The 25,778-nt window shown below is 41.8% G+C and overlaps 1 protein-coding gene across 1 annotated transcript in view; it reads left to right on the top strand.

The window, feature by feature from the left end:
* The window catches only part of LOC124038337 (zinc finger MIZ domain-containing protein 1-like), a 236,863-nt gene that overhangs the window by 186,661 nt on the left and 24,424 nt on the right, over window positions 1-25,778 (top strand). The window contains 1 exon segment of the mRNA XM_046354100.1: window positions 7,975-8,080. Coding sequence (XP_046210056.1) covers window positions 7,975-8,080 — 106 coding nt within the window.

Below are 25,778 nucleotides of genomic sequence, written 5' to 3'. Positions count from 1 at the left end.
TTTGATGGCACAAACCATCAGCAAATTGCAGTAGTCCAGATGGGAGATTAAAATGTTAATGTCACGTGCACTATTACAGTGAAATGCCTTTCTTGCTCTAAACCCAACAATGCAGTAATCAATATCAATTCAAAACTAAAAAAAGAACATAAGGTAGATCAAAAACACGATAAATAAAATAAGAAATAATAAGAACATGAGAAAGTACTGAACAAAAATATATACGCAACATCAATTTCAAATATTTTATTGAGTTACAGTTCATATACGGAAATCAGTCAATTTAAATAAATTCATTAGGTTCTAATCTATGGATTTCACATGACTGGGAATACAGATATATCTGTTGGTCACAGATACTGAACGTTAAAAAAAGGTATGGGTGTGGATCAGAAAACATTCGAAGAGGTGCAAATATTGTTTTATTATACCTTTATTTAACTAGGCAAGTCAGTTAAAACTTCTTACGGTTAGTCGACGACATTCCACTGAAAAGGCAGCTCGCTAAATTGAAAAATAGTTTTGGGAAATATGTAACTTTCATACATTAACAAGTACAATACACCAAATGAAAGATAAACTTCTTGTTAAATTTTTATGGCTGGGGGGCAGTATTGAGTAGCTTGGATGAATAAGGTTCCCAATGTAAACGGCCTACTCCTCAGTCTCAGTTGCTAATATATGCATATTATTATTAGTGTTGGATAGAAAACACTCTAAAGTTTCTAAAAATGTTTGAATGATGTCTGTGAGTATAACAGAACTCATATGACAAGCAAAAACCTGAGAAGAAATCAAAACAGGAAGTGAGATATCTGGGCTTTGTATGTCCCCAATGAAATCCCCTTGAGATATGAATGATGTTGCACTGCCTAGGGGTTCCACTAGATGTCAACCTTCAATAGATATTATAATGAGGCTTCTATGTTGTTGTGGGAGTGAATGAGAGCAGAATATATCAGCTGTCCATCAAGCAGCCATTTTGTGATTGTGCTTTTTCCTCATGGTACCCACTTGCGTTCCATGGCTCACGAAGACTAGAAGGAATACTCCGGTTGGAACTTTATTGAAGCTAAATGTTAAAAATATCCTAATGATTGATTCTGTACTTAGTTTGAAATGTTTCTTCAACCGGTAATATCACTTTTTGAAGTTTTTGTCCGATATAACGCTGACCAGATTTCGCGTTTGGATATGTATACCAAATGCTCTAAAAAAAAGGTTTTTGGACACAAATAACGGACATTTTAGAACAAAACAAACACATTGTGGACCTGGAATTCCTGGAGTGCTTTCTGATGTAGATCATCAAAGGTAAGGGAATATTTATCATGTAGTTTCTTGTTTATGTTGACGCCATCTTTGTGGCTGTGGTGTTTTTAAATTGAGCGCCGTCTCAGATTATTGCATGCATTTCTTTTTCCGTAAATTAAAAAATAAAAATCTGACACAGCGGTTGCATTAAGGAGAGGTATATCTATAATTCCATGTGTATAACTATATTATCATCTACATTTATGATGAGTATTTCTGTTGAATGATGTGGCTATGCAATGGGGTCCTGTGTAGCTCAATCACTTGAGGGTAGTGGGTTTTTGAATGATGCACACATGACTGTAAGTCGCTTTGGATAAAAGCGTCTGCTAAATGGCATATATTATTATATAAATCACTTGATATTTTACTGGTGAATCTAACGCGCCAATGTAAACTCCGATTTTTTAAATATAAATATGAACTTTATCAAACAAACATGCATGTATTGTGTAACATGAAGTCCTATGAGTGTCATCTGATGAAGATAATTCAAGGTTAGTGATTTATTTTATCTTTATTTCTGGTTTTTCTGAATGCTATATTTTGTTGGAAAATGGCTGTGCTTATTGTGGTTTGGTGGAAACCTAACATAATCGTTTGTAGTGCTTTCGCTGAAAAGCCTATTTGAAATCGGACACTTTGGTGGGATTAACAACGAAAATAGATTTAAAATGATATATGACACATGTATGTTTTAGGAATTGTAATTATGAGATTTCTGTGGTTTGAATTTTGGCTCCCTCTATTTTCACTGGTAGTTGTCATATCGATCCCGGTATCGGGATTGCAGCCATAACAGGTTAATCTACCCATCGTGTCCGATTTCAAAAAGGCTTTACAGCAAAAGCACAACATATGATTATGTTAGGTCAAAACCAAGTCACAAAAACACACACAGCCATTTTTCCAGCCAAAGAGAGGAGTCACAAAAAGCAGAAATATAGATAAAATGAATCACTAACCTTTGATGATCTTCATCAGATGACACTCAAAGGACATCATGTTACACAATACATGTATGTTTTGTTCGATAAAGTGCATATTTATATCCAAAAATCTGTTTACATTGGCGCGTTACGTTCAGTAATGTTTTGCTTCCAAAACATCCGGTGATTTTGCAGAGAGCCACATCAATTTACAGAAATACTCATAATAAACATTCATAAAAGATACAACTGTTATTCACATAATTAAAGATATACTTCTCCTTAATGCAACCGCTGTGTCAGATTTCCAAAAAACTTAACGGAAAAAGCAAACCATGCAATAATCTGAGTATGGCGCTCAGACAACAAATCAAGCCAAACAGATAAACGCCATATTGGAGTCAACAGAAGTCAGAAATAGCATTATAAAAATGAACTTACCTTTTATGATCTTCATCAGAATGCACTCCCAGGAATCCCAGTTCCACAATAAATGTTTGATTTGTTCGATAAAGTCCATCTTTATGTCCAAATACCTCCTTTTTGTTAACGTGTTCAGCCCAGTAATCCAAATTCATGACGTGCAATCACTAGGAGCAGACGACAAGTCAAAAAGGTCCGTTACAGTTCGTAGAAACATGTCAAACGAAGTATAGAATCAATCTGTAGGATGTTTTTAACATAAATCTTCAATAATGTTCCAACCGGAGAATTCCTTTGTCTTCAGAAATGCAATGGAACTCAAGCTAACTCTCTTGTGAACGCGCGTCACGAGCTCATGCCACTCTGCCAGACCACTGACTCAAAGAGCCCTCATTCCCCCCTCCTTCACAGTAGAAGCATCAAACAAGGTTCTAAAGACTGTTGACATCTAGTGGAAGCCATTGGAAGTGCAATTTGACCCCATAGACACTGTGTATTCGATAGGCCAAGAATTGAATAACTACAAACCTCAGATTTCCCACTTCCTGGTTGGATTTTTCTCAGGTTTTCGCCTGCCATATGAGTTCTGTTATACTCACAGACATCATTCAAACAGTTTTAGACACTTCAGAGTGTTTTCTATCCAAATCTACTAATAATATGCATATATTAGCAACTGGGACTGAGTAGCAGGCAGTTTACGCTGGGCACGCTTTTCATCCAAACAGGAAAATGTTGCGCCCTATCCCAAACAGGTTAAGAACAAATTCTTATTTTCAATGACGGCCTAGGAACAGTGGGTTAACTGCCTTGTTCAGTGAAAGAATGAGAGATTTTTACCTTGTCGGCTTAGGGATTCGATCTTGCAACCTTTCGGTTACTAGTCCAACGCGCTAACCACTAGGCTACCTGCCGCCCCAAATATGATGAGAACGACATTGATTTGAGGTTCACTTATATTGGGAGTAGTGCCTTTCCTCAGCCACAGTGTGTTATATGTGCAAAAGTACTATCTCACAACTCAATGAAACCTTCACTCTTGTGTAGACATTTAGATTCAAAACATACCAGTTTGAAAAATACGCTGCAGGAGTTTTTTGAGTGAGAATTAAGATGACTTTCGAGTAGTAAGACATAGCAATAGATACCATTAATAAGAAGGGGCTAGAAGCGTCTTATATGGTGAGCTACCGAGTGGCTAGGACAGGTAAGCCCCATACTATTGTGGAGGACTACATTCTTCCTGATATGCCCGGATATGTCTGGGACAATGCTGAGGGAAAAGGGCAAAAATAACTATGCAGACAATGCCTTCATCAAACAACACTGTTTCACGACACATCAGCGACATGGCAAGAGATGTTTTGAAGCAATTACTGCTTCGCATACAAGGCAGTAAATTCTATGTGTTACAGCTGGATGAGTCAACAGACGCGGCGGGCCTGGCACAGCTCCTGTTATATGTCCGTTAGGTTTATGGGGGGTGAATTAAGGAAGACATCATCTTCTGCAAACACTGGAAACCAGGACAACAGGAGAGGATATTTTTTAAAGTACTGGACAGCTTTGTGACATCAAACTTTGGTGTTCAAGATGTGTTGGTATCTCTACTGGTGGCGCAAAAGCCATGACAGGGAGACATAGTGGAGTGGTAATTTGCGCGCAAGCAGTTGCTCCCGACGCCACTTGGGTACACTGCAGCATCCAACGAGAGGCTCTTGCTGCCATAGGAATGCCTGACAGCTTGAAAGACGTTTTGGACACTACAGTGAAAATGGTTAACTTTGTTAAAGTAAGGCCCCTGAACTCTCGTGTATTTTCTGCAATATGCAATGATATGGGCAGTGACCATTTAAAGCTTTTACAAAATAAAGAAGTGCGCTGGTTATTAAGGGGTAAAGTATTGTCACGTTGTTTTGAATTAAGAGACGAGCTTAAAGTTTTCTTTACTGACCATCATTTTCACTTGTCTAACTGCTTGCATGATGACTAGTTTCTCACACGACTGGCCTATCTGGGTGATGTTTTTTCTCACCTCAATGATCTGAATCTAGGATTACAGGGACTCTCCTCAACTGTATTCAATGTGCGGGACAAAACTGAGGCTATGATTAAGAAGTTGGAACTCTTGTCTCTGCATTAACAAGGCCAACACACAGGTCTTTCCATCATGGTATGATTTTTTTGTGTGCAAATGAACTCAAGCTGACAGACAATGTCAAATGTGATATAGCGAAGCACCTGAGTGAGTTGGGTGCGCAATTACGCAGGTGCTTTCCCGAAACGGACGACATAAACAACTGGATTTGTTATCCCTTTCATTCCCTGCCTCCAATCCACTTACCGATATCTGAACAAGAGAGCCTCATCCAAATTGCAACTAGCGGTTTTTTGAAAATTGAATTTAATCAGAAGCCACTGCCTTTATGGATTGGGCTGCGCTCAGAGTATCCTGCCTTGGCAAATCGCGTTGTTAAGACACTGATGCCCTTGCAAACCACGTACCTATGTGAGAGTGGATTCTCAGCCCTCACTAGCATGAAAACTAAGTACAGGCACAGACTGTATGTGGAAAATTATAAGGAGACTCTCCAATACAACCCAACATTGCAGAGTTATGTGCATCCTATAAAAGCACACCATTCTCATTAACCTGTGGTGAGTTATAAACCATTTTTGATGAACAAATAACGTTTTATATGTAAGATGGCTAAATAAAGAGCTAAATGATTGAGTATTATTATATTATTATTATTATATTCCCATAAGAGCTCTTTGTCACTTCCCACGAGCCGAGTTGTGACAAAAACTCACATTCTTATGTGTCACGTGTGCTCTCTCTCCGGCCTCTAGGTCACCAGGCTGTTCGTTAGGGCGCACACCTGTCACCAGTGTTAGGCACATAATGACACTCACCTGGACTCCATCACCTCCTTGGTTACCTGCTCTCTGTTCCTGTTTCATGTCGGCGCGCTGTTCGTGTTTCTTGTTTATTTATTCATTCAATCTTTTCACTCCCTAAACTTGCTTCCTGACTCTCAGCGCACTCGTTATGTTATGTTTAATAAATGTATTGTATAGGGTGTGTGTGGCAGGCTTACAATGATGACAAAAAAAAAATAAATTGAGAGTGCCATGACCGTGGTGCTAAAGAGGGTAGGCAACTGGAGGTTGAATTTCTGAAGGGCTACGGGACTATAAAAAGTTTGGGAACCACTGCTCTAAAACAACGTTGGAGGTGGCTTATGCTAGAGAAATTAACATTCAATTATCTGGCAACAGCTCTGTTGGACATTCCTGCAGTCAGCAAACCAATTGCGCGCACCCTCAAAACTTGAGACATCTGTGGCATTGTGTTGTGTGACAAGACTAAACATTTTAGAGTGGCCTTTTATTGTCCGCAGCACAAGATGCACCTGTGTAATGATCCTGCTGTTTAATCATCTTCTTGATATGCTACACCTGTCAGATGGATGGATTATTTTGACAAAGGAGAAATGCTCACTAACAGGGATGTAAACAAATTAGTGATTTGTTTTTGAAAGAAATACGGTTTTTGTGCGTATGGAACATTTCTGGGGTCTTTTATTTCAGCTCATGAAACATGGGACCAACACTTTACATGCTGTGTTAATATTCTTGTTCGGTTTATATCCAGGGTCAGTTCCAATACCATATTTCCAATGTGCAGGAAAAGTGGAGCGATAGTAGAGCATGAACCTGCAGGAGCGAGTCACTGTTTTGATGTTTGCAGAGAACGACAGGCTGTTTGCCAGGGTCACGCCAAGGTTCCTTGCACTCTGGTAGGATGCAGGCCACACTGTGACGGAGAAGTCTTAGAGCGTGCAGGTCTTCCCGGGGAGGAAGAGCACAAATAGAGAGAGACGTTGTTTTTTTTACAGAATTTCTGAATGTTGTCTTAAACTGAAGGGATAGCATCTGTAGGCCTAGTGTGTAGTGTAGTGTGTAGCATGTGTAGTGTAAATGGACATACTCGTCATTCTGGAAGTCACCTTTAAAGCTTCTTAAAGCTGGGTCAAGTACAAGTGTTGGTTTAGGATGACTTTTTTTTGCTCTAGTTTCCACTGTTTAAAATAATAATCTAAACATTACTCAGTCTATAGGTTGAGTAGATGATCAAGGTTAGCAAATCTGTGCCGAGCTTTGCTCAGATCGAGCCTTCTGAACACATCTTAGGACAGTGTTTTTTCTAGGACAGCGGTGATGCGGAAGCTGTAGTCTCTCTACAGACGGGTTGCTTCCGGCAGTGGAGCTCCAGCTTAACCGTATGTAGAAGTTCCAGCAGTTGAGACACAGGGGACGAGTCGGAAATGGGAAGCATGTCACCCGGTAACATCACTGGCGTATCCGCTTGTTGCTCCTCGCTACACATCAGCACAAAATCCTGCCCGCATTTCAAGCCCCGACAACCCAAACTCGTCATTTGTTGGGAGTTGTCTGTCTCCCCAAATTTTTTTCTCCCTTTCGAAATGTCAGAGAGGAGCCGACATCCGCCCCATAACTTGTGCTGTTCCTAACTTACAATGCTCCAAGGTCTGGTATATCCGAGACTACGGCAGCAGTCGGACAACTACATCTGTGAGTTTACTGAATCATCTGATGACTGTAGTTTTTAACAGATGCTCAAACAATGTTCCTGCTGATCTTTTAATTTCCCGTCTGTGTGCTACAATAGATTCAGCAAGACTTTTTACATCCTGGTTCACCTCATAAACCTGTTCCAGCATAATCTCATTCTGGGAACCCAGAGCCAAATATCACATTATTCGATAACAGAACATCGGGGTTAGGAGGTTAGTGGGACACAAGCATTTCCTAGTTTAGCAGGCATAGGATTATAACTGTTTGCTAAGGAGAGTCGAGGTACTTTCTATCGTGCTTTCATGATAAATGGCAGACATGAAACAAACATATTGTAGTGAAAAGTAGTTCACTATATAGGGAATAGGGTGCCATTTTGGGATGTACCTTACCTGTCCCACTGCTCTCTCTTAGATCTGAAATATTCAAAAGCTCAAATAGTAACAGTTTTGATTGGCTTCAACACAAATACCCCTGAATATGTTGCAGGTAGTTACTTGCTGTGTGGATAATTCTGTGGTTGCTCACTGAGTAGTGTTCTAGTTACTTATCGATTGTTCTCTCTCTTTCTCTCTCCCGTCTCCCTTCTATATCTTACCCTCTCTCTTTATTCCCCCCCCCCTCTCTTTCTTCCCCTCTTCATCTGTGTCTCTTGCTCTCCCTCCCTCTTTCCCCTCCCTCTCCTCCATCCCTTTCCTCCCTCTAGGTGGTGAGTCGTGTGGCAGCCCAACAAGGCTTTGACCTGGACCTAGGCTACAGGCTGCTGGCTGTGTGTGCTGCTAACAGAGACAAGTTCACGCCCAAGTCTGCAGGTAAGAGACACGGCAAAATGACTGACTAAATACCAGGGAAATATCAGGGTCATGTTCATTAGGGCAACGTTTTGCAACGTTTCATATTGGACAGATGCAGGTCATCCTGTCCTGTTGCAATTTGTTTTCTTCTGTTTGGTGCCAAATGTACCCAGGTGACACAGGACTGTAAAATAAAGTGTTACCCGCGCCATGATGATGTGCAGGCTAGGAAGTCACTGTATGTGACACAGCTAGTGTTGAACACCCCAGGCCCAACGTTTCAATCTTTTCAATCTCAGTCTGGGTTCATAAGGTAGGTTATTGCATTTACTGTACAGCTGAAGTTGGAAGTTTACATACACCATAGCCAAATACATTTAAACTCTTTTTTTTTTACAATTCCCAACAGTTAATCCTAGTAGAAATTCCCTGTTTTAGGTCAGTTAGGATAACCACTTTATTTTAAGAATGTGAAATGTCAGAATAATAGTGGAGAGAATTATTTATTTCAGCTTTTACTTCTTTCATCACATTCCCAGTGGGTCAGAAATGTACATTCACTCAATTAGTATTTGGTAGCATTGCCTCTAAATTGTTTGACTTGGGTCAAACGTTTTGGGTAGCCTTCCACAAGCTTCCCACAATAAGTTGGGTGAATTTTGGCCCATTCCTCTTGACAGAGCTGGTGTAAGTGAGTCAGGTTTGTAGGTCTCCTTGCTCGCACACGCCTTTTCAGTTCTGCCCACACATTTTCTATTGCATTGAGGTCAGGGCTTTGTGATGGCCACTCCAATACCTTGACTTTGTTGTCCTTAAATCCATTTTGCCACAACTTTGGAATTATGTTTGGGGTCATTGTCCATTTGGAAGACCCATTTGCAACCATGCTTTAACTTCCTGACTGATGTCTTGAGATGTTGCTTCAATATATCCACATAATTTTCCTGCCTCGTGATGTCATCAATTTTGTGAAGTGCACCAGTCCCTTCTGCAGCAAAGCACCCCCACAACATGATGCTGCCACTCCCGTGCTTCATGGTTGGGATGGTGTTCTTCGGCTTGCAAGCCTCCCCCTTTTCCTCCAAACATAACAATGGTCATTATGGCCAAACAGTTCTATTTTTGTTTCATCAGACCAGAGGACATTTCTCCAAAAAGTACGATCTTGTCCCCATGTGCAGTTGCAAACCGTAGTCTGGCTTTTTTTTATGGCGGTTTTGGAGCAGTGTCTTCTTCCTTGCTGAGCGGCCTTTCAGGTTATGTCGATATAAGACTGGTTTTTACTGTGGATATAGATACTTTTGTACCTGTTTCCTCCAGCATCTTCACAAGGTCCTTTGCTGTTATTCTGGGATTGATTTGCACTTATCGCACCAAAGTATGTTAATCTTTGTCAAGCAAAGAGGCACTGAGTTTGAAGGTAGGCCTTGAAATATATCCACAGGTACACCTCCAATTGACTGAAATGATGTCAATTAGTCTATCAGAAGCTTCTAAAGCCATGACATAATTTTCTGGACCCACTGGAATTGTGATGCAGTGAATTATAAGTGAAATAATCTGCAAACAATTGTTGGCAAAATGACTTGTGTCATGCACAAAGTAGATGTCCTAACTGACTTGCCAAAACTATAGTTTGTTAACAAGAACATTTGTGGAGTGGTTGAGAAACAAGTTTTTATGACTCCAACTTAAGTGAATGTAAACTTCCGACTTCAACTGTGTCTATAAGGTTGTCTGATCACATCCTGGTCACAGAAATGGGATGCAGTTTTAACCAGAGCTCTGTGGGCCCTTGTCAAAAGAGTTGCACTTTGTAGGGAATAAGGTGCTATTTGGAACATAATGGTCATATTTTAGGGCTTCTGTGGTTTTGTTCATTTCTGCCTTCTTTAAACTGCTTGTACAGTATCTCAGACATGACGTATGGCCAGAGTACATTATAACAGAGAGTATTTATAGTAGCTATTAATCTTTAATGTGCCGTTGAGAAGAGCTGTCCGGATGGCCGGCAGCCTCACAGAAAACAGTCAACTCGACAGTCTCAACACACACACGCACGCACGCACACACAAACACAAACACACGCACACAAACACAAATGTACCCACACACAACACACACACACTACAGTAATGCTGTCCTCAGACACTTTGCCTTTCAAATCCAATTCCTCCAATCCATACCCCATTCTTCCTCATAGTGTCCATTTGTTGGAGTGAAATCTGGATGGGCAGGGACGAGGGAGAGAGAGATGGATGGATGGGTGGAGAGGTAGAGAAAGCCTGACAAAGCCATAACCGGTCAGAATAAAGATAAGGGGATGGTTGAAAGAACTTTGAGTAACCATGAATTTGATTGGCTTGTTTTTTGTGGTAAATATTTGGGATTTCGGCATTATGTGTTAGCATGTACAGTTGAAGTCGGATGTTTACATACACTTAGGTTGGAGTCATTAAAACTAGTTTTTCAACCACTCCACAAATGTCTTTTTAACAAACTATAGTTTTAACAAGTCGGTTAGGACATCTACTTTGTGAATGACACAAGTCATTTTTTCAACAATTGTTTACAGACAGATTATTTCACTTATAATTCACTGTATCACAATTCCAGTGGGTCAGAAGTTTACATACACTAAATTGACTGTGCCTTTAAACAGCTTGGACAATTCCAGAAAATGATGTCATGGCCTTAGAAGCTTCTGATAGGCTAATTGACATAATTTGAGTCAATTGAAAGTGTACCTGTGGATATATTTCAAGGCCTACCTTCAAACTCAGTGCCTCTTTGCTTGACATCATGGGAACATCAAAAGAAATCAGCCAAGACCAGACAGAATTTGGACACCTCCACAAGTCTGGTTCATCCTTGGGAGCAATTTCCAAATGCCTGAAGGTACCAGGTTCATCTGTACAAACAATAGTACGCAAGTATAAACACCATGGGACCACGCAGCTGTCTTACCGCTCAGGAAGGAGACACGTTCTGTCTCCTAGAGATGAACGTACTTTGGTGTGAAAAGTGCAAATCAATCCCAGAATAACAGCAAAGGACCTTGTGAAGATGCTGGAGGAAACAGGTGCAAAAGTATCTATATCCACAATAAAACGAGTCCTATATCGACCAAACCTGAAAGGCCGCTCAGCAAGGAAGAAGCCACTGCTCCAAAACATAAAAAAGACAGATTACGGTTTGCAACTGCACATGGGGACAAAGATCGTACTTTTTTGAAGAAAACTGTTTGGCCATAATGACCATCGTTATGTTTGGAGGGAAAAGGGGGAGGTTTGCAAGCCGAAGATCACCATCTCAACCGTGAAGCACGGGGGTGGCAGCATCATGTTGTGGGGGTACTTTGCTACAGGAGGGACTGGTGCACTTTATAAAATAGATGGCGCCACGAGGAGGGGAAATTATGTGGATATATTGAAGCAACATCTCAAGACATCAGTAAGGAAGTTAAAGTTTGTTCGCAAATAGGTCTTCCAAATGGACAATGACCCCAAGCATACTTCCAAAGTTGTGGAAAAATGGCTTAAGGACGACAAAGTCAAGGTATTGGAGTGGCCATCACAAAGCCCTGACCTCAACCCTATAGAAAATGTGTGGGCAGAACTGAAAAGGCGTGTGCGAGCAAGGAGGCCTACAAATCTGACTCACTTACACCAGCTCTGTCAATAGGAATGGGCCAAAATTCACCCACATTATTGTGGGATGCTTGTGGAAGGCTACCTGAAACGTTTGACCCAAGTTAAGCAATTTAAAGGCAATGCTACCAAATACTAATTGAGTGTATGTAAACGTATAACCCACTGGGACTGTGATGAAAGAAATAACAGCCAAAATAAATAAGTCTCTACAATTATTCTGAGATTTCACATTCTTCAAATAAATTGGTGATCCTAACTGACCTAAGACAGGGAATTTTTACTTTGATCAAATGTCAGGAATTTTGAAAAACTGAGTCTAAATGTATCTATATGTGTACACACAACAGAATTACATTTCTCCATTTCATCTCTCATGCCTCAGTGCTCATCCGTAGAGAGCATTTTCAAAATCAACTGTTTCTATTCTTTCTTCTCTTGAAATAGTATAATTCCTTAGTGGTTGATCCACCTATTAGAAGAACCCAAGCACACAGACAGACAGGCAGACGTTAGTTTATATGCCTAGGTCTATTCCTTTCACCTGTTTCTGTACTGATGGTATAATGTGACTGTCGTCCAGGGCTCAAGTTGAACTGCGTGGTCTGTCTGACAGTTCAAATCATCTCCAGGCCTTGTGATGGCTCTGAGATCTTGTGTAAAGAATCCAGCCTGGACCTGGGCCTGACGCATCCCAAATGGTCCCCTATGCGCTATGGGCCCTGGTCAAAAGTGCTACAGTGAATAAGGCTCCATTTTGGACACAAACTAAAATGTGGGTTCAGGGGAATAGGTGGTGGGCTGAAGCCTTAAAACACGAAGTTGATCGATCCCCATCGAGGGAGGAGCAGATGATTTTGTACATGACAATAAACCATTCTTATGACTATAAGATTTGTTGGCACCTTCATTTCTTGCACATTTTTTCTCATAAAAAATATATTTCAACACATGGCCGCTCAGACAAATTTGCTAAACAACTAAACTTGGAACCAATCAGAACTCCCATACATACCGACCAATGTACGGCTTCTATCTACAATGTAAACACAGCTTCATGTAAAACCCAAGCTGCTGTCTGATGAAGAAGAACCAATATAGCTAGCTCCCCAAATGAAATAAGATAAATATCTGTTTTGAGGGCACTTGAAATGTGCAGCATGCAATATGAATTGTCTTGATTATATTTCTCATTTCAATGATCTAGCTGCAGGCTTAAAATAAATGTTCAATCAGACACTTTGTAAAGAAACCCAAATCAGAGCATGTAGATAGAAAGATGTGTGCCTGTCATGTATGTTAGAATGTAGGTTTAGAAATGACAGTTGCATATCGATATTAGCCATATGGCATAGCCTACACGGACAGTGCCTTCAGAATGTATTCATACCCCTTGATTTATTCCACATTTTGTTGTGTTACAGCCTGAGTTCAAAATGGATGAAATGGGTTTTTTTTGTAACACTTTACTTGACACTTAGTGTCATAACACTTTATGATATGGTCATAACCATGTCATAATATGTCACAACAGCTGACATAACTTGTTATAATATGGTCATAACACTGTCATTACCCATATATTTACACCTGATGTGACATATATTGCATTATTTTATGTCTGGTTATGACACCTACATTTCCCTGCCAAGACGTTTCCTTTCATTCTAAAGCTTGTTTTATTGTTTTATGAAGTCATGTTTTGACACTTTATGGCACCATCAACAAGCATTATGACCACCTGTGTCACTTCACTTGGACTAAGGAAATTCACTTTATGACACTATCAACAAGCATTATGACCACCTGTGTCACTTCACTTGGACTAAGGAAATTCACTTTATGACACTGTCAACAAGCATTATGACCACCTGTGTCACTTCACTTGGACTAAGGAAATTCACTTTATGACACTATCAACAAGCATTATGACCACCTGTGTCACTTCACTTGGACTAAGGAAATAAGGAAATTCACTTTATGACACTATCAACAAGCATTATGACCACCTGTGTCACTTCACTTGGACTAAGGAAATTCACTTTATGACACTATCAACAAGCATTATGACCACCTGTGTCACTTCACTTGGACTAAGGAAATTCACTTTATGGCACTGTCAACAAGCATTATGACCACCTGTGTCACTTCACTTGGACTAAGGAAATTCACTTTATGACTCTATCAACAAGCATTATGACCACCTGTGTCACTTCACTTGGACTAAGGAAATTCACTTTATGACACTGTCAACAAGCATTATGACCACCTGTGTCACTTCACTTGGACTAAGGAAATTCACTTTATGACACTGTCAACAAGCATTATGACCACCTGTGTCACTTCACTTGGACTAAGGAAATTCACTTTATGACACTATCAACAAGCATTATGACCACCTGTGTCACTTCACTTGGACTAAGGAAATTCACTTTATGACACTATCAACAAGCATTATGACCACCTGTGTCACTTCACTTGGACTAAGGAAATTCACTTTATGACACTGTCAACAAGCATTATGACCACCTGTGTCACTTCACTTGGACTAAGGAAATTCAGTTTATGACACTATCAACAAGCATTATGACCACCTGTGTCACTTCACTTGGACTAAGGAAATTCACTTTATGACACTGTCAACAAGCATTATGACCACCTGTGTCACTTCACTTGGACTAAGGAAATTCACTTTATGACACTATCAACAAGCATTATGACCACCTGTGTCACTTCACTTGGACTAAGGAAATTCACTTTATGACACCATCAACAAGCATTATGACCACCTGTGTCACTTCACTTGGACTAAGGAAATTCACTTTATGACACTATCAACAAGCATTATGACCATCAGAGTCATATAAGTCAGAGAGGCCTATCACGTACTTGACCTTATATCAGTCATCGGTCAAAAAGAGGGTGTCTTGTCCTGCTCCTGAAATCTGCTCCTGCATTCATCCCAGTCATCAGCAACAGGCCATTGGGGTATGTGCATGTCTGACATCAGTGTGTGTGCAATTACAATGTTACTTCAACATGGTCAACTTCAGAAAATGTTATAAAATATAAAAATACCATTGACAAGTAGTCTATGTGTAAGGGTGTGTGTGCTGGTGGCAGGGAAGTCAGGCGCAGGAGATTGAACTTGGTATAAACGGAGCTGTTTAATATGTGCTCAAAAACTCCGAAAACCAAAATATACTAAAAAAACTATTTGGTACAAAACTCGTCGCTCACCAGAACATAACGTGCAAAATGCTTACAAACAATCACATTTTTTTATTTTTTTATTTTACCTTTATTTAACCAGGCAAGTCAGTTAAGAACATATTCTTATTTTCAATGACGGCCTGGGAACAGTGGGTTAACTGCCTGTTCAGGGGCAGAACGACAGATTTGTACCTTGTCAGCTCGGGGGTTTGACCTCGCAACCTTCCGGTTACTAGTCCAACGCTCTAACCACTAGGCTACGCTGCCGCCCCACATGAGGGGGAACAGAGGGTTAAATACACAACATGTAATGAATGGGATTGAAACCAGGTGTGATACAAGACAAGACAAAACCAAAGGAAAATGAAAAGAGGATCAGTGATGGCTAGAAGGTCGGCGACTTCGACCGCCGAATGCCGCCCGAACAAGAAGAGGGACAAACCTCGGCGGAAGTCGTGACACTATGGTGTAATAGAATGTTTTGCCTTGTGTGGAAGGGTTTTGTGGATTTTAACACTTTTATGTAGGTGTCATAACCAGCCATAAAATAACTACCATGGTAGGTTTTGTGAGTTTTGACACTTATGTAGCTGTCATAACCAACCATAGAATAACGCAATACATAACACATCAAGTTATGACCATATTATGACAGGTTATGACAAGTTATGTCAGCTGTTATGACTTATTGTGACATGGTTATGACCTTGTCTTAACATTTTACTACGCTAGGTATCAAGTAAAGTGTAAAACAAAAATTAATAATTGCACCCATCTACACACAGTACCCCATTATGACAAAGTGAAACCTTGGTTCTCTCCAGACCTGTCTGCCCTTGACCAGCACAAAAACATCCTGTGGCAATCTGCATTAGCATCAAGTAGCCCCTGTGATATGCAACTTTTCAAGGAAGTTAGGAACCAATATACACAGGCAGTTAGGAAAGCTAAGGCTAGCTTTTTCAAGCTGACATTTGCATCCTGTAGCACAAACTCCAAAAGGTTCTGGGACACTGTAAAGTCCATGGAGAATAAGAGCACCTCCTCCCAGCTGCCCACTGCACTGAGGCTAGGAAACACTGTCACCACTGATAAATCCACTATAATTGAGAATTTCAATAAGCATTTTTCTACAGCTGGCCATGCTTTCCACCTGGCTACCCTTACCCCGGTCAACAGCCCTGCAGCCCCCACAGCAACTCGCCCAAGCCTCCCCATTTCTCCTTCACCCAAATCCAGATAGCTGATGTTCTGAAAGAGCTGAAAAACTGGACCCCTACAAATCAGCAGCGCTAGACAATCTTGACTCACTCTTTCTAAAAATGATCTGCCGAAATTGTTGCAACCCCTATTACTAGCGTGTTCAACCTCTCTTTCATATCGTCTGAGATTTCCAAAGATTGGAAAGCAGCCGTGGTCATCCCCCTCTTCAAAGGGGGAGACACTCTAGACCCAAACTGCTACAGACCTATATCTATCCTACCCTGCCTTTCTAAGGTCTTCGAAAGCCAAGTTAACAAACAGTTCACCGACCATTTCGAATCCCACCGTACCTTCTCCTCTATGGAGTCTGGTTTCCGAGCTGGCCATGGGTACACCTCAGCCATGCTCAAGGTCCTAAACGATATCATAACCACCATCGATAAGAGACTATAGGCCAAGGCTTTCAACTGTCAATCACCACATTCTTATCGGCAGACTCAACAGCCTTGGTTTCTCAAATGATTGCCTCGCCTCGTTCACCAACTACTTCTCTGATAGAGTTCATTGTGTCAAATCAGAGGGCCTGCTGTCTGGACCTCTGGCAGTCTCTATGGGGGTGCCACAGGGTTCAATTCTCGGGCCGTCTCTCTTCTCTGTATACATCAATGATGTTGCTCTTGCTGCTGGTGATTCTCTGATCCACGCAGATGACCACCTCTACACAGACGACACCATTCTGTATACTTCTGGCCCTTCTTTGGACACTGTGTTAACTAACCTCCAGACGAGCTTAAATTCCATACAACTCTCCTTCCGTGGCCTCCAACTACTCTTAAATGCCAGTAAAACTAAATGCATGCTCTTCAACCGATCACTGCCCGCTCCTGCCCACCCGTCCAGCATCACTACTCTGGACTGTTCTGACGTAGAATATGTGGACAACTACAAATACCTAGGTGTCTGGTTAGACTGTAAACTCTCCTTCCAGACTCACATTAAGCATCTCCAATCCAAATTAAGTCTAGAATTGGCATCCTATTTCGCAACAAAGCATCCTACACTCATGCTGCCAAACATACCCTTGTAAAACTGATTGGATGCTTTCTATTGCAGTGCCATCCGTTTTGTCACCAAAGCCCCATATACCACCCACCACTGCGACCTGTACGCTCTTGTTGGCTGGCCCTCGCTTCATACTTGTCGCCAAACCCACTGGCTCCAGGTAATCTACAAGTCTTTGCTAGGTAAAGCCCCGCCTTATCTCAGCTCACTGGTCACCATAGCAGCACCCACCCGTAGCACGCTCCCCAGCAGGTATATCTCACTGGTCACCCCCAAAGCCAATTCCTCCTTTGGCCGCCTTTCCTTCTAGTTCTCTGCTGCCAATGACTGGAACGAACTGCAAAAATCACTGAAGCTGGAGACACATATTTCCCTCTCTAGCTTTAAGCACCAGCTGTCAGAGCAGCTCACATATCACTGCACCTCATAGCCCATCTGTAATTAGCCCATCCAACTACCTCATCCCCATACTGTATTTATTTATTTTGCTCCTTTGCACTCAGGTATCTCTACTTGCACATTCATCTTCTGCACATCTACCATTCCAGTGTTTTAATTGCTATATTATAATTACTTTGCCACCATGGCGTATTTATTGCCTTACCTCCGTTGTCTTACCTCATTTGCACACAATGTATATAGACTTTTGTTTTTCTATTGTGTTATTGACTGTACGTTTGTTTATCCCATGTGTAACTCTGTGCTGTTGCTTTTGTCGCACTGCATTGTTTTATCTTGGCCAGGTCGCAGTTGTAAATGAGAACTTGCTCTCAACTAGCCTACCTGGTTAAATAAAGGTGAAATATATATATTTTTTTTAAAATGGGCGAACCTGCCAGAGGAACAATAGTTTCTACAGCACTTCACCAATCTGAGATTTATGGAAGTGTGGCCAGACGGAAGCCACTCCTTAGAAAAGGCACTGGACAGAATGCCTAGAGTTTTCAAAAAGGCATGTGAAAGACTCTGAGAGCATAAGACAAAAAATGATGAGGTCTGATGAGGCAAAAATGTAACTAGTTGACCTGAGTGCAAAGCGCTATGTCTGGAGAAAATTTGCCACAGGTCGTCACCTATCTATCGCCATCCCTACCGTGAAGCATTGTGGTGGCAGCATCATGCTATGGGGAAGCTTTTCAGCGGAAGAGACTGGTAAGGATAGAGAGAACAATGAATGGAACCAAATATAGGCAAATCCTCAATGAGAACCTGCTTCACAGTACAAGCGATCTAAGACTCTACTTCCGGCGCCGACAGAGATGGCCACCTCGCTTCGCGTTCCTAGGAAACTATGCAGTTTTTTGTTTTTTTTACGTGTTATTTCTTACATTGGTACCCCAGGTCATCTTAGGTTTCATTACATACAGTCGAGAAGAACTACTGAATATAAGAGCAACTTCAACTCACCATCAGTACGACCAAGAATATGTCTTTACCAGAGCTTATCCGGTGTTCTGCCTTCCACCCAGGACAACGGAATGGATCCCAGCCTGCGACTCAAAACAACGGCGTCGTAAAAGAGGCAAACGAAGCGGTCTTCTGGTCAGGCTCCGGAGACGGGCACATCGCGCGCCACTCCCTAGCATACTACTCGCCAATGTCGTCTCTTGACAACAAGGTTGATGAAATCCGAGCAAGGGTAGCATTCCAGAGGGACATCAGGGACTGTAACGTTCTTTGCTTCACGGAAACATGGCTCACTGGAGAGACGCTATCGGAGTCGGTGCAGCCAGCTGGTTTCTCCACGCATCGCGCCGACAGAAACAAACATCTTTCTGGTGAGAAGAGGGGCGGGGGCGTATGCTTTATGGTTAATGAGACGTGGTGTGGTCACAACAACATACAGGAACTCAAGACCTTCTGTTCACCTGATTTAGAATTCCTCACAATCAAATGTCGACCGCATTATCTACCAAGGGAATTCTCTTTGATTATAATCACAGCCATATATATTCCCCCCCAAGCAGACACATCGATGGCTCTGAACAAACTTTATTTGACTCTTTGCAAACTGGAATCCACATATCCTGAGGCTGCATTCATTGTAGCTGGGGATTTTAACAAGGCTAATCTGAAAACAAGACTCCCTAAATTGTATCAGCATATCGATTGTGCAACCATGGCTGGTAAAACCTTGGATCATTGCTATTCTAACTTCCGCGATGCATATAAGGCCCTCCCCCGCCCTCATTTTGGAAAAGCTGACCACGACTCCATTTTGTTGCTCCCTGCCTACAGACAGAAGCTAAAATAAGAAGCTCCCACGCTGAGGTCTGTTCAACGCTGGTCCAACCAATCTGATTCCACTCTCCAAGACTGCTTCCATCACGTGGACTGGGATATGTTTCGTATTGCGTCAAACAACAACATTGACGAATACGCTGATTCCGTGAGCGAGTTCATTAGAACGTGCGTTGAAGATGTCGTTCCCATAGCAACGATTAAAACATTCCCAAACCAGAAACCGTGGATTGATGGCAGCATTCGCGTGAAACTGAAAGCGCGAACCACTGCTTTTAATCAGGGCAAGGTGACCGGAAACATGACCGAATACAAACAGTGTAGCTATTCCCTCCGCAAGGCAATCAAACAAGCTAAGCGTCAATATAGAGCCAAAGTAGAATCGCAATTCAACGGCTCAGACACAAGAGGTATGTGGCAGGGTCTACAGTCAATCACGGAGGAGGGCCCTCGGAGTGTGGTGTCAGGAAAATAACCTCACACTCAACGTCAACAAAACTAAGGAGATGATTGTTGACTTCAGGAAACAGCAGAGTGAACACCCCCCTATCCACATCGATGGAACAGTAGTGGAGAGGGTAGTAAGTTTTAAGTTCCTCGGCGTACACATCACAGACAAACTGAATTGTTCCACCCACACAGACAGCATCGTGAAGAAGGCACAGCAGAGCCTCTTCAACCTCAGGAGGCTGAAGCACCCACAAACTTCTACATATGCACAATCGAGAGCATCCTTTCGGGCTGTATCACCGCCTGGTACGGCAACTGCTCCGCCCACAACCGTAATGCTCTCCAGAGGGTAGTGAGGTCTGCACAACGCATCACAGGGGGCAAACTACCTGCCCTCCAGGACACCTACACCACCTGATGTTACAGGAAGGCCATAAAGATCATCAATGACAACAAACACCCGAGCTACTACCTGTTCACCCCGCTATCATCCAGAAGGCGAGGTCAGTACAGGTGCATCAAAGCTTGGACCGAGAGACTGAAAAACAGCTTCTATCTCAAGGCCATCAGACTGTTAAACAGCCACCACTAACATTGAGTGGCTGCTGCCAACACACTGACTCAACTCCAGCCACTTTAATAATGGGAATTGATGGGAATTGATGTAAAATATATCACTAGCCACTTTAAACAATGCTACTTAATATAATGTTTACATACCCTACATTATTTATCTCATATGTATACGTATATACTGTACTCGATACCATCTACTGCATCTTGCCTATGCCGCTCTGTACCATCACTCATTCATATATCTTTATGTACATATTCTTTATCCCTTTACACTTGTGTGTATAAGGTAGTAGTTTTGGAATTGTTAGCTCGATTACTCGTTGGTTATTACTGCATTGTCGGAACTGGAAGCACAAGCATTTCGCTACACTCGCATTAACATCTGCTAACCATGTGTATGTGACAAATAAAATGTGATTTGATTTGAAGACTGGGGTCACCATCCAAAGCCTAATTGATAACTTCACCATACTCAAAGGGATATTCCGCATCGTTGCCCATCTTTGTGAGGTTTTGAAAAACCTCCCTAGTCTTTGTGCTTGAATTTGTTCTTGAAATTCACTACTCGATTGAGGGACCTTACCGATAATTGTATGTGTGGGGTACAGAGATGGGGTTGTCATAAAATGTTAACCACTATTATTGACCACGGAATTAGCCCATCTAACTTATTATGTGATTTGTTAAGCACATTTTTACTCCTGAAATTATTTAGACATGCCATAACAAATGGGTTGAATACTTATTGACTCGAGACATTTCATCTTTTCATTTTTTATTATTTAAAAATTAATTCTACAAACAAAAGTCCACTTTGACATTATGGGGTATTGTGTGTAGATCCGTGACACAAAATGTCAATTTAATCCATTTTAAATTCAGGCTGTAACACAATTTTTTGGGGGGAAAAGTAAAGGGGTGTGAATACTTTCTGAAGGTAATGAATCTGCTCCTGGTAGCTAGCAACAGATCTTCTTGTTGTAACTAGCTAGCTAACTAGCAAGTTAGCTACATTACTAAGGTTCCTGTACTCTAAGTTAGGAATCATTTTACAGCTTGCGTTGATGGTAATCACATTTCTATCACTCAACAGTTCGATTGCAGCTTGTCGGACAGAGATCTCTTTCGAGTTGTCACCACCAGCTGTCACCGCCACCTGCCTTAGATACAGATTATGTGATTGGCAGACGTAATCAGCAGAGATAGTTCACGAGTTTTGATTGGTTTATAGTTTAGTACTCGGCGGTGTTTGCCTGTTCAGCTAGCGAACATAAAAGTAAGTATTTTGAAAACATTTTACAATAATTTACATTGCCAACAAACGGAAATGTGTTCAGAATAAATAAATATACACAATATGTATTATAAAAACAACAGCAAAAAAACAGCTCCTCCCTCGACAGAGATCGATCATCTCGAAAAGTAAACCGGCCCACCACCTAGAAGGAAAGGTGTTTATGCACAGAGACTAATGGGAGATGTCCTGAAAGGAATTATACATAAGTAGGGAATGAAGAAAGAGAGGGAAGGATGGGAGGGAGAGAGAGGGAGGAGAGTTAGGGATGGAGATATGATGCTGGGAGTGAGGGAGGGAGGGAGGGAGAGAGAGAGAAACGGAGAGGGAGAGAGAGAGACTGGGAGGGATGGGGAGAGGGAGAGAGAGAGAAACGGAGAGGGAGAGAGAGAGACTGGGAGGGATGGGGAGAGGGAGAGAGAGAGAAACGGAGGGGGAGAGAGAGAGACTGGGAGGGATGGGGAGAGGGAGAGAGAGAGAAACGGAGAGGGAGAGAGAGAGACTGGGAGGGATGGGGAGAGGGAGAGAGAGAGAAACGGAGAGGGAGAGAGAGAGACTGGGAGGGATGGGGAGAGGGAGAGAGAGAGAAACGGAGAGGGAGAGAGAGAGACTGGGAGGGATGGGGAGAGGGAGAGAGAGAGAAACGGAGAGGGAGAGAGAGAGACTGGGAGGGATGGGGAGAGGGAGAGAGAGATGGGAGATGTGATGAAGGCAGTTGAGCCTCAGACTGTTCTCACTCAGACAGCCAACATCCATCTTACCTCGGTTGCAAGGACGTCTGTCTGAGGAACCAGACAAGAGGGCGACAGTCGCAGAACACACACAAATACACACAGACACTCTTAAGGCCTCTATGTGAGGCTGGACTAGATGATGCACCAGCCCATCACCAGCACGGCCTGTATGTGTGTGTGTGTGTTTTGTGTGTGTGTGCCTGTGTGCACTTGCGTGCAAGTGTGTGTGTGTCTCCGTGCACATAAAGTGCAGCCCCAGCACAATCCCCTGACAGCCAGGCTGGCGACAGAGGGTCCCATATCTGACACCTGAGAGCTCAGAAGGAGAGCAGGAGTCTGAGGTCCACTCTGGCCATCTCTGGGGAGGGGAGGGGCCAGCCTGGTCCTCCAGCTCCGTTCTGTATGCTGATCAATCAAACAGTGACAGGATGGTTATTACAGTGGAGATGTTCAAATGGAAAGAGATTGTCTGTACCCTTATAGGCCAAGTATTAATGAAAATGCTAGATATTTCAAATATTACAAATGTTAACTTTACCTCTGTTTGTAGAGGCTGTATTAGGCCTAATGTAAGCAGCCTGTTTGCCTAGGACTATGTGGCGTGTGTGCAGAGTCATATTATTTAGTGTGTGTGTGTGTGTGTGTGTGTGTGTGTGTGTGTGTGTGTGTGTGTGTGTGTGTGTGTGTGTGTGTGTGTGTGTGTGTGTGTGTGTGTGTGTGTGTGTGTGTGTGTGTGTGTGTGTGTGTGTGTGTGTGTGTGTGTGTGGTAAGGATGAGCTGTCTGGGGGTTGTGACCTCTCAGAGTGAGAGATTAACCTGCCGCATTAATCTGCGATTAGTCAGAGAAGAGACTGAGATCCTATTGGGCATTAGTTTACTGTGAGCGGACAGTACACTCCCCTATGTACTTATTTGGACAGTGTAGCTAAATCTTTTAATTTGTCTCTATACTCCAGCATTTTGGATGTTTTATGAGGCAACAGTACAGAATGTCACCTTTTATTTGAGTGTATTTTCATACACATCTGTTTCACTGTTTTGGATATGAAATAACTTTATGTATCTATTCCCCCATTTGAAGGTGTCATAAACAAAAGTTTAGTATGTGGTCCCATATTCATAGCACGCAATGACTACATCAAGCTTGTGACTCTACAAATTTGTTGGATGCATTTGCAGTTTGTTGTGGTTGTGTATCGGATTATGTTGTGCCCAATAGAAATTAATGGTAAATAATGTATTGTGTCATTTTATTGTACATAACAATAGAATATGTTTCTGAACACTATATTAATGTGGATTCTACCATGATTACGGATAATCATGAATGAATCGTGAATAATGATGAGTGAGAAAGTTACAGAGCCATAAATATCATTCCCCCCCAAAAATGCTAACCTCCCCTGTTATTGTAATGGTGAGAGGTTAGCATGTTTTGGGGGCATGATATTTTGTGTATTGTGTAACTTTCTCACTCATCATTATTCACGATTCGTTCATGATCATCTGTAATCATGTTAGCGTCCATATTCTGTACTGTCGACCTCATATGAAATATTTGTTCTCAAATCCACAATGCAGGAGTATAGAACCAAAAATAAATGTTTTAACTTCACTGCCCAAATAAAATGTAGGAGTGTAGCTGCCTCTATCCACACTGTTGTGATAGAATTAGCTGTTAGCATGGCTACCCCACGCAAAAGGCCACCTTGGTGCCACTTCTATTATTAGCTTTGTGTTTGTTACTGTATCCCAGCCTCATCCCCACAGGAGGCCTTTTGCCTCTTGGTCATCCATCATTGTAAATAAGAATGTTCTTAATTGACTTGCCTAGTTAAATAAAGGTTAAATAAATATATAAAATGAATATCTGTTGCTGTGGCTGCATTACTAGCTGCAGTTAGCAATTAGCTGTTAGCCGATAGTTGCTTGCAGTTGCTGTATCTGGGATTACCCAGCTGCAGTTTGCTGCTAGCCGTTAGCCATGGCTGTGGATTACCTGCAGACTGTTCACTTCCCTGCTGGAGAGTCATTAGATAATGGTTATGCTGCCCTACAAAGACCAGAGCTAACCCTAATCCCATTCCTCACAGGAAAGAGCTAACGTTAGCTCTGAGGTAGAGGATGTGCCACTGTCAAGATCAACTGGCAACGCTATGGTAGCCTCAACATAACTTAAAATTATTTTAAAAAGTTACCTAAAAGGTTAGGTCTTCATAGAACAAATATATTTATTGGTAATTAACTGTTTCAAAAAGGTAGCCTATTCATCTGACTGACTCATTTGCTAGTTATTTATAGGCTTCCTCAGACATATGCCTACAAGGGGAAGTGGATAGACGTAAGGCACAGAGCATTATGAGGTGTTTTACATGTAGGTGTTGTACTATGCAGACCAGTGGATATTTATGGTTACCAAACTAGTTCTTGGTTCCTCTCTAGTGGCAGCAGTCAGTCAATCATTCACCTGTCTCAGATCATGTCCGTCCTTTCCTGAAGCTGTCTCTGTGACATTCAACAAACACATTAGTGTCCCTCAAAATGACAACGCCGACAGACATTTACACCTCTCGCTCATAATGCTCACTGCTTACATATTTGCATGAAGAAATATTTCCGCCAACTCCTTTTCTGAATTCCGGAGAGGGGCGAGTTTGGAGTTGTTCTCGGGTTGATTTCAAGGTGTGACCGAGGATTATTTTTTTTTAAATGATGCTTTATGTATTATTTTTATTTCAACAAGTCATGGCATAACATGTAGGCTAGTGATTACTACCCTACAGTACAGCAGAATGTCAACAATGTTTGGTTATTGTTGGCAGAGGATACTAAAGGTCCTAGAAAGATGCAGGATCTTGCTTGTTTTCCCTTAAATTAAAAAAAAAAAGTATAGTTTCTGGCAAATAAATACAAAGTTATCGGATTGGATTCTATTGAATATGAACTGTTTTGCAATAGAGAAGTATTTAATATCACTCATTCAGGGCTTGAATTTGAAACAGCCATGTGACCTTATTCATATAAGTACCACAAGGAAACTGCCTTTTGGGTTTAGGGGGAGGGGTAGACTATATGGAGAGAGCAAGAGACTGCATGACTAAGACAAGTGTGCAGCCAAAGTTTTAGTTCCTGCATATCTTGATTTTGCAGTCTGCAGCCAAGTTAGCCAACAGTGATGCTACTCTCTCTTCATTTCCTTCTGACACATTTGCTACTGAGCGATAGAGCTGTAGATACAGCTCAGAGACTGTATAAAGCATTAAAGTGAGGGGATAACTCTCCTCCTGTTTCTC

Source organism: Oncorhynchus gorbuscha, linkage group LG06, assembly GCF_021184085.1.
Source record: "Oncorhynchus gorbuscha isolate QuinsamMale2020 ecotype Even-year linkage group LG06, OgorEven_v1.0, whole genome shotgun sequence".
In the NCBI taxonomy this organism is placed as follows: domain Eukaryota; kingdom Metazoa; phylum Chordata; class Actinopteri; order Salmoniformes; family Salmonidae; genus Oncorhynchus; species Oncorhynchus gorbuscha.
This window is presented reverse-complemented; position numbering and strand designations above follow the sequence as displayed.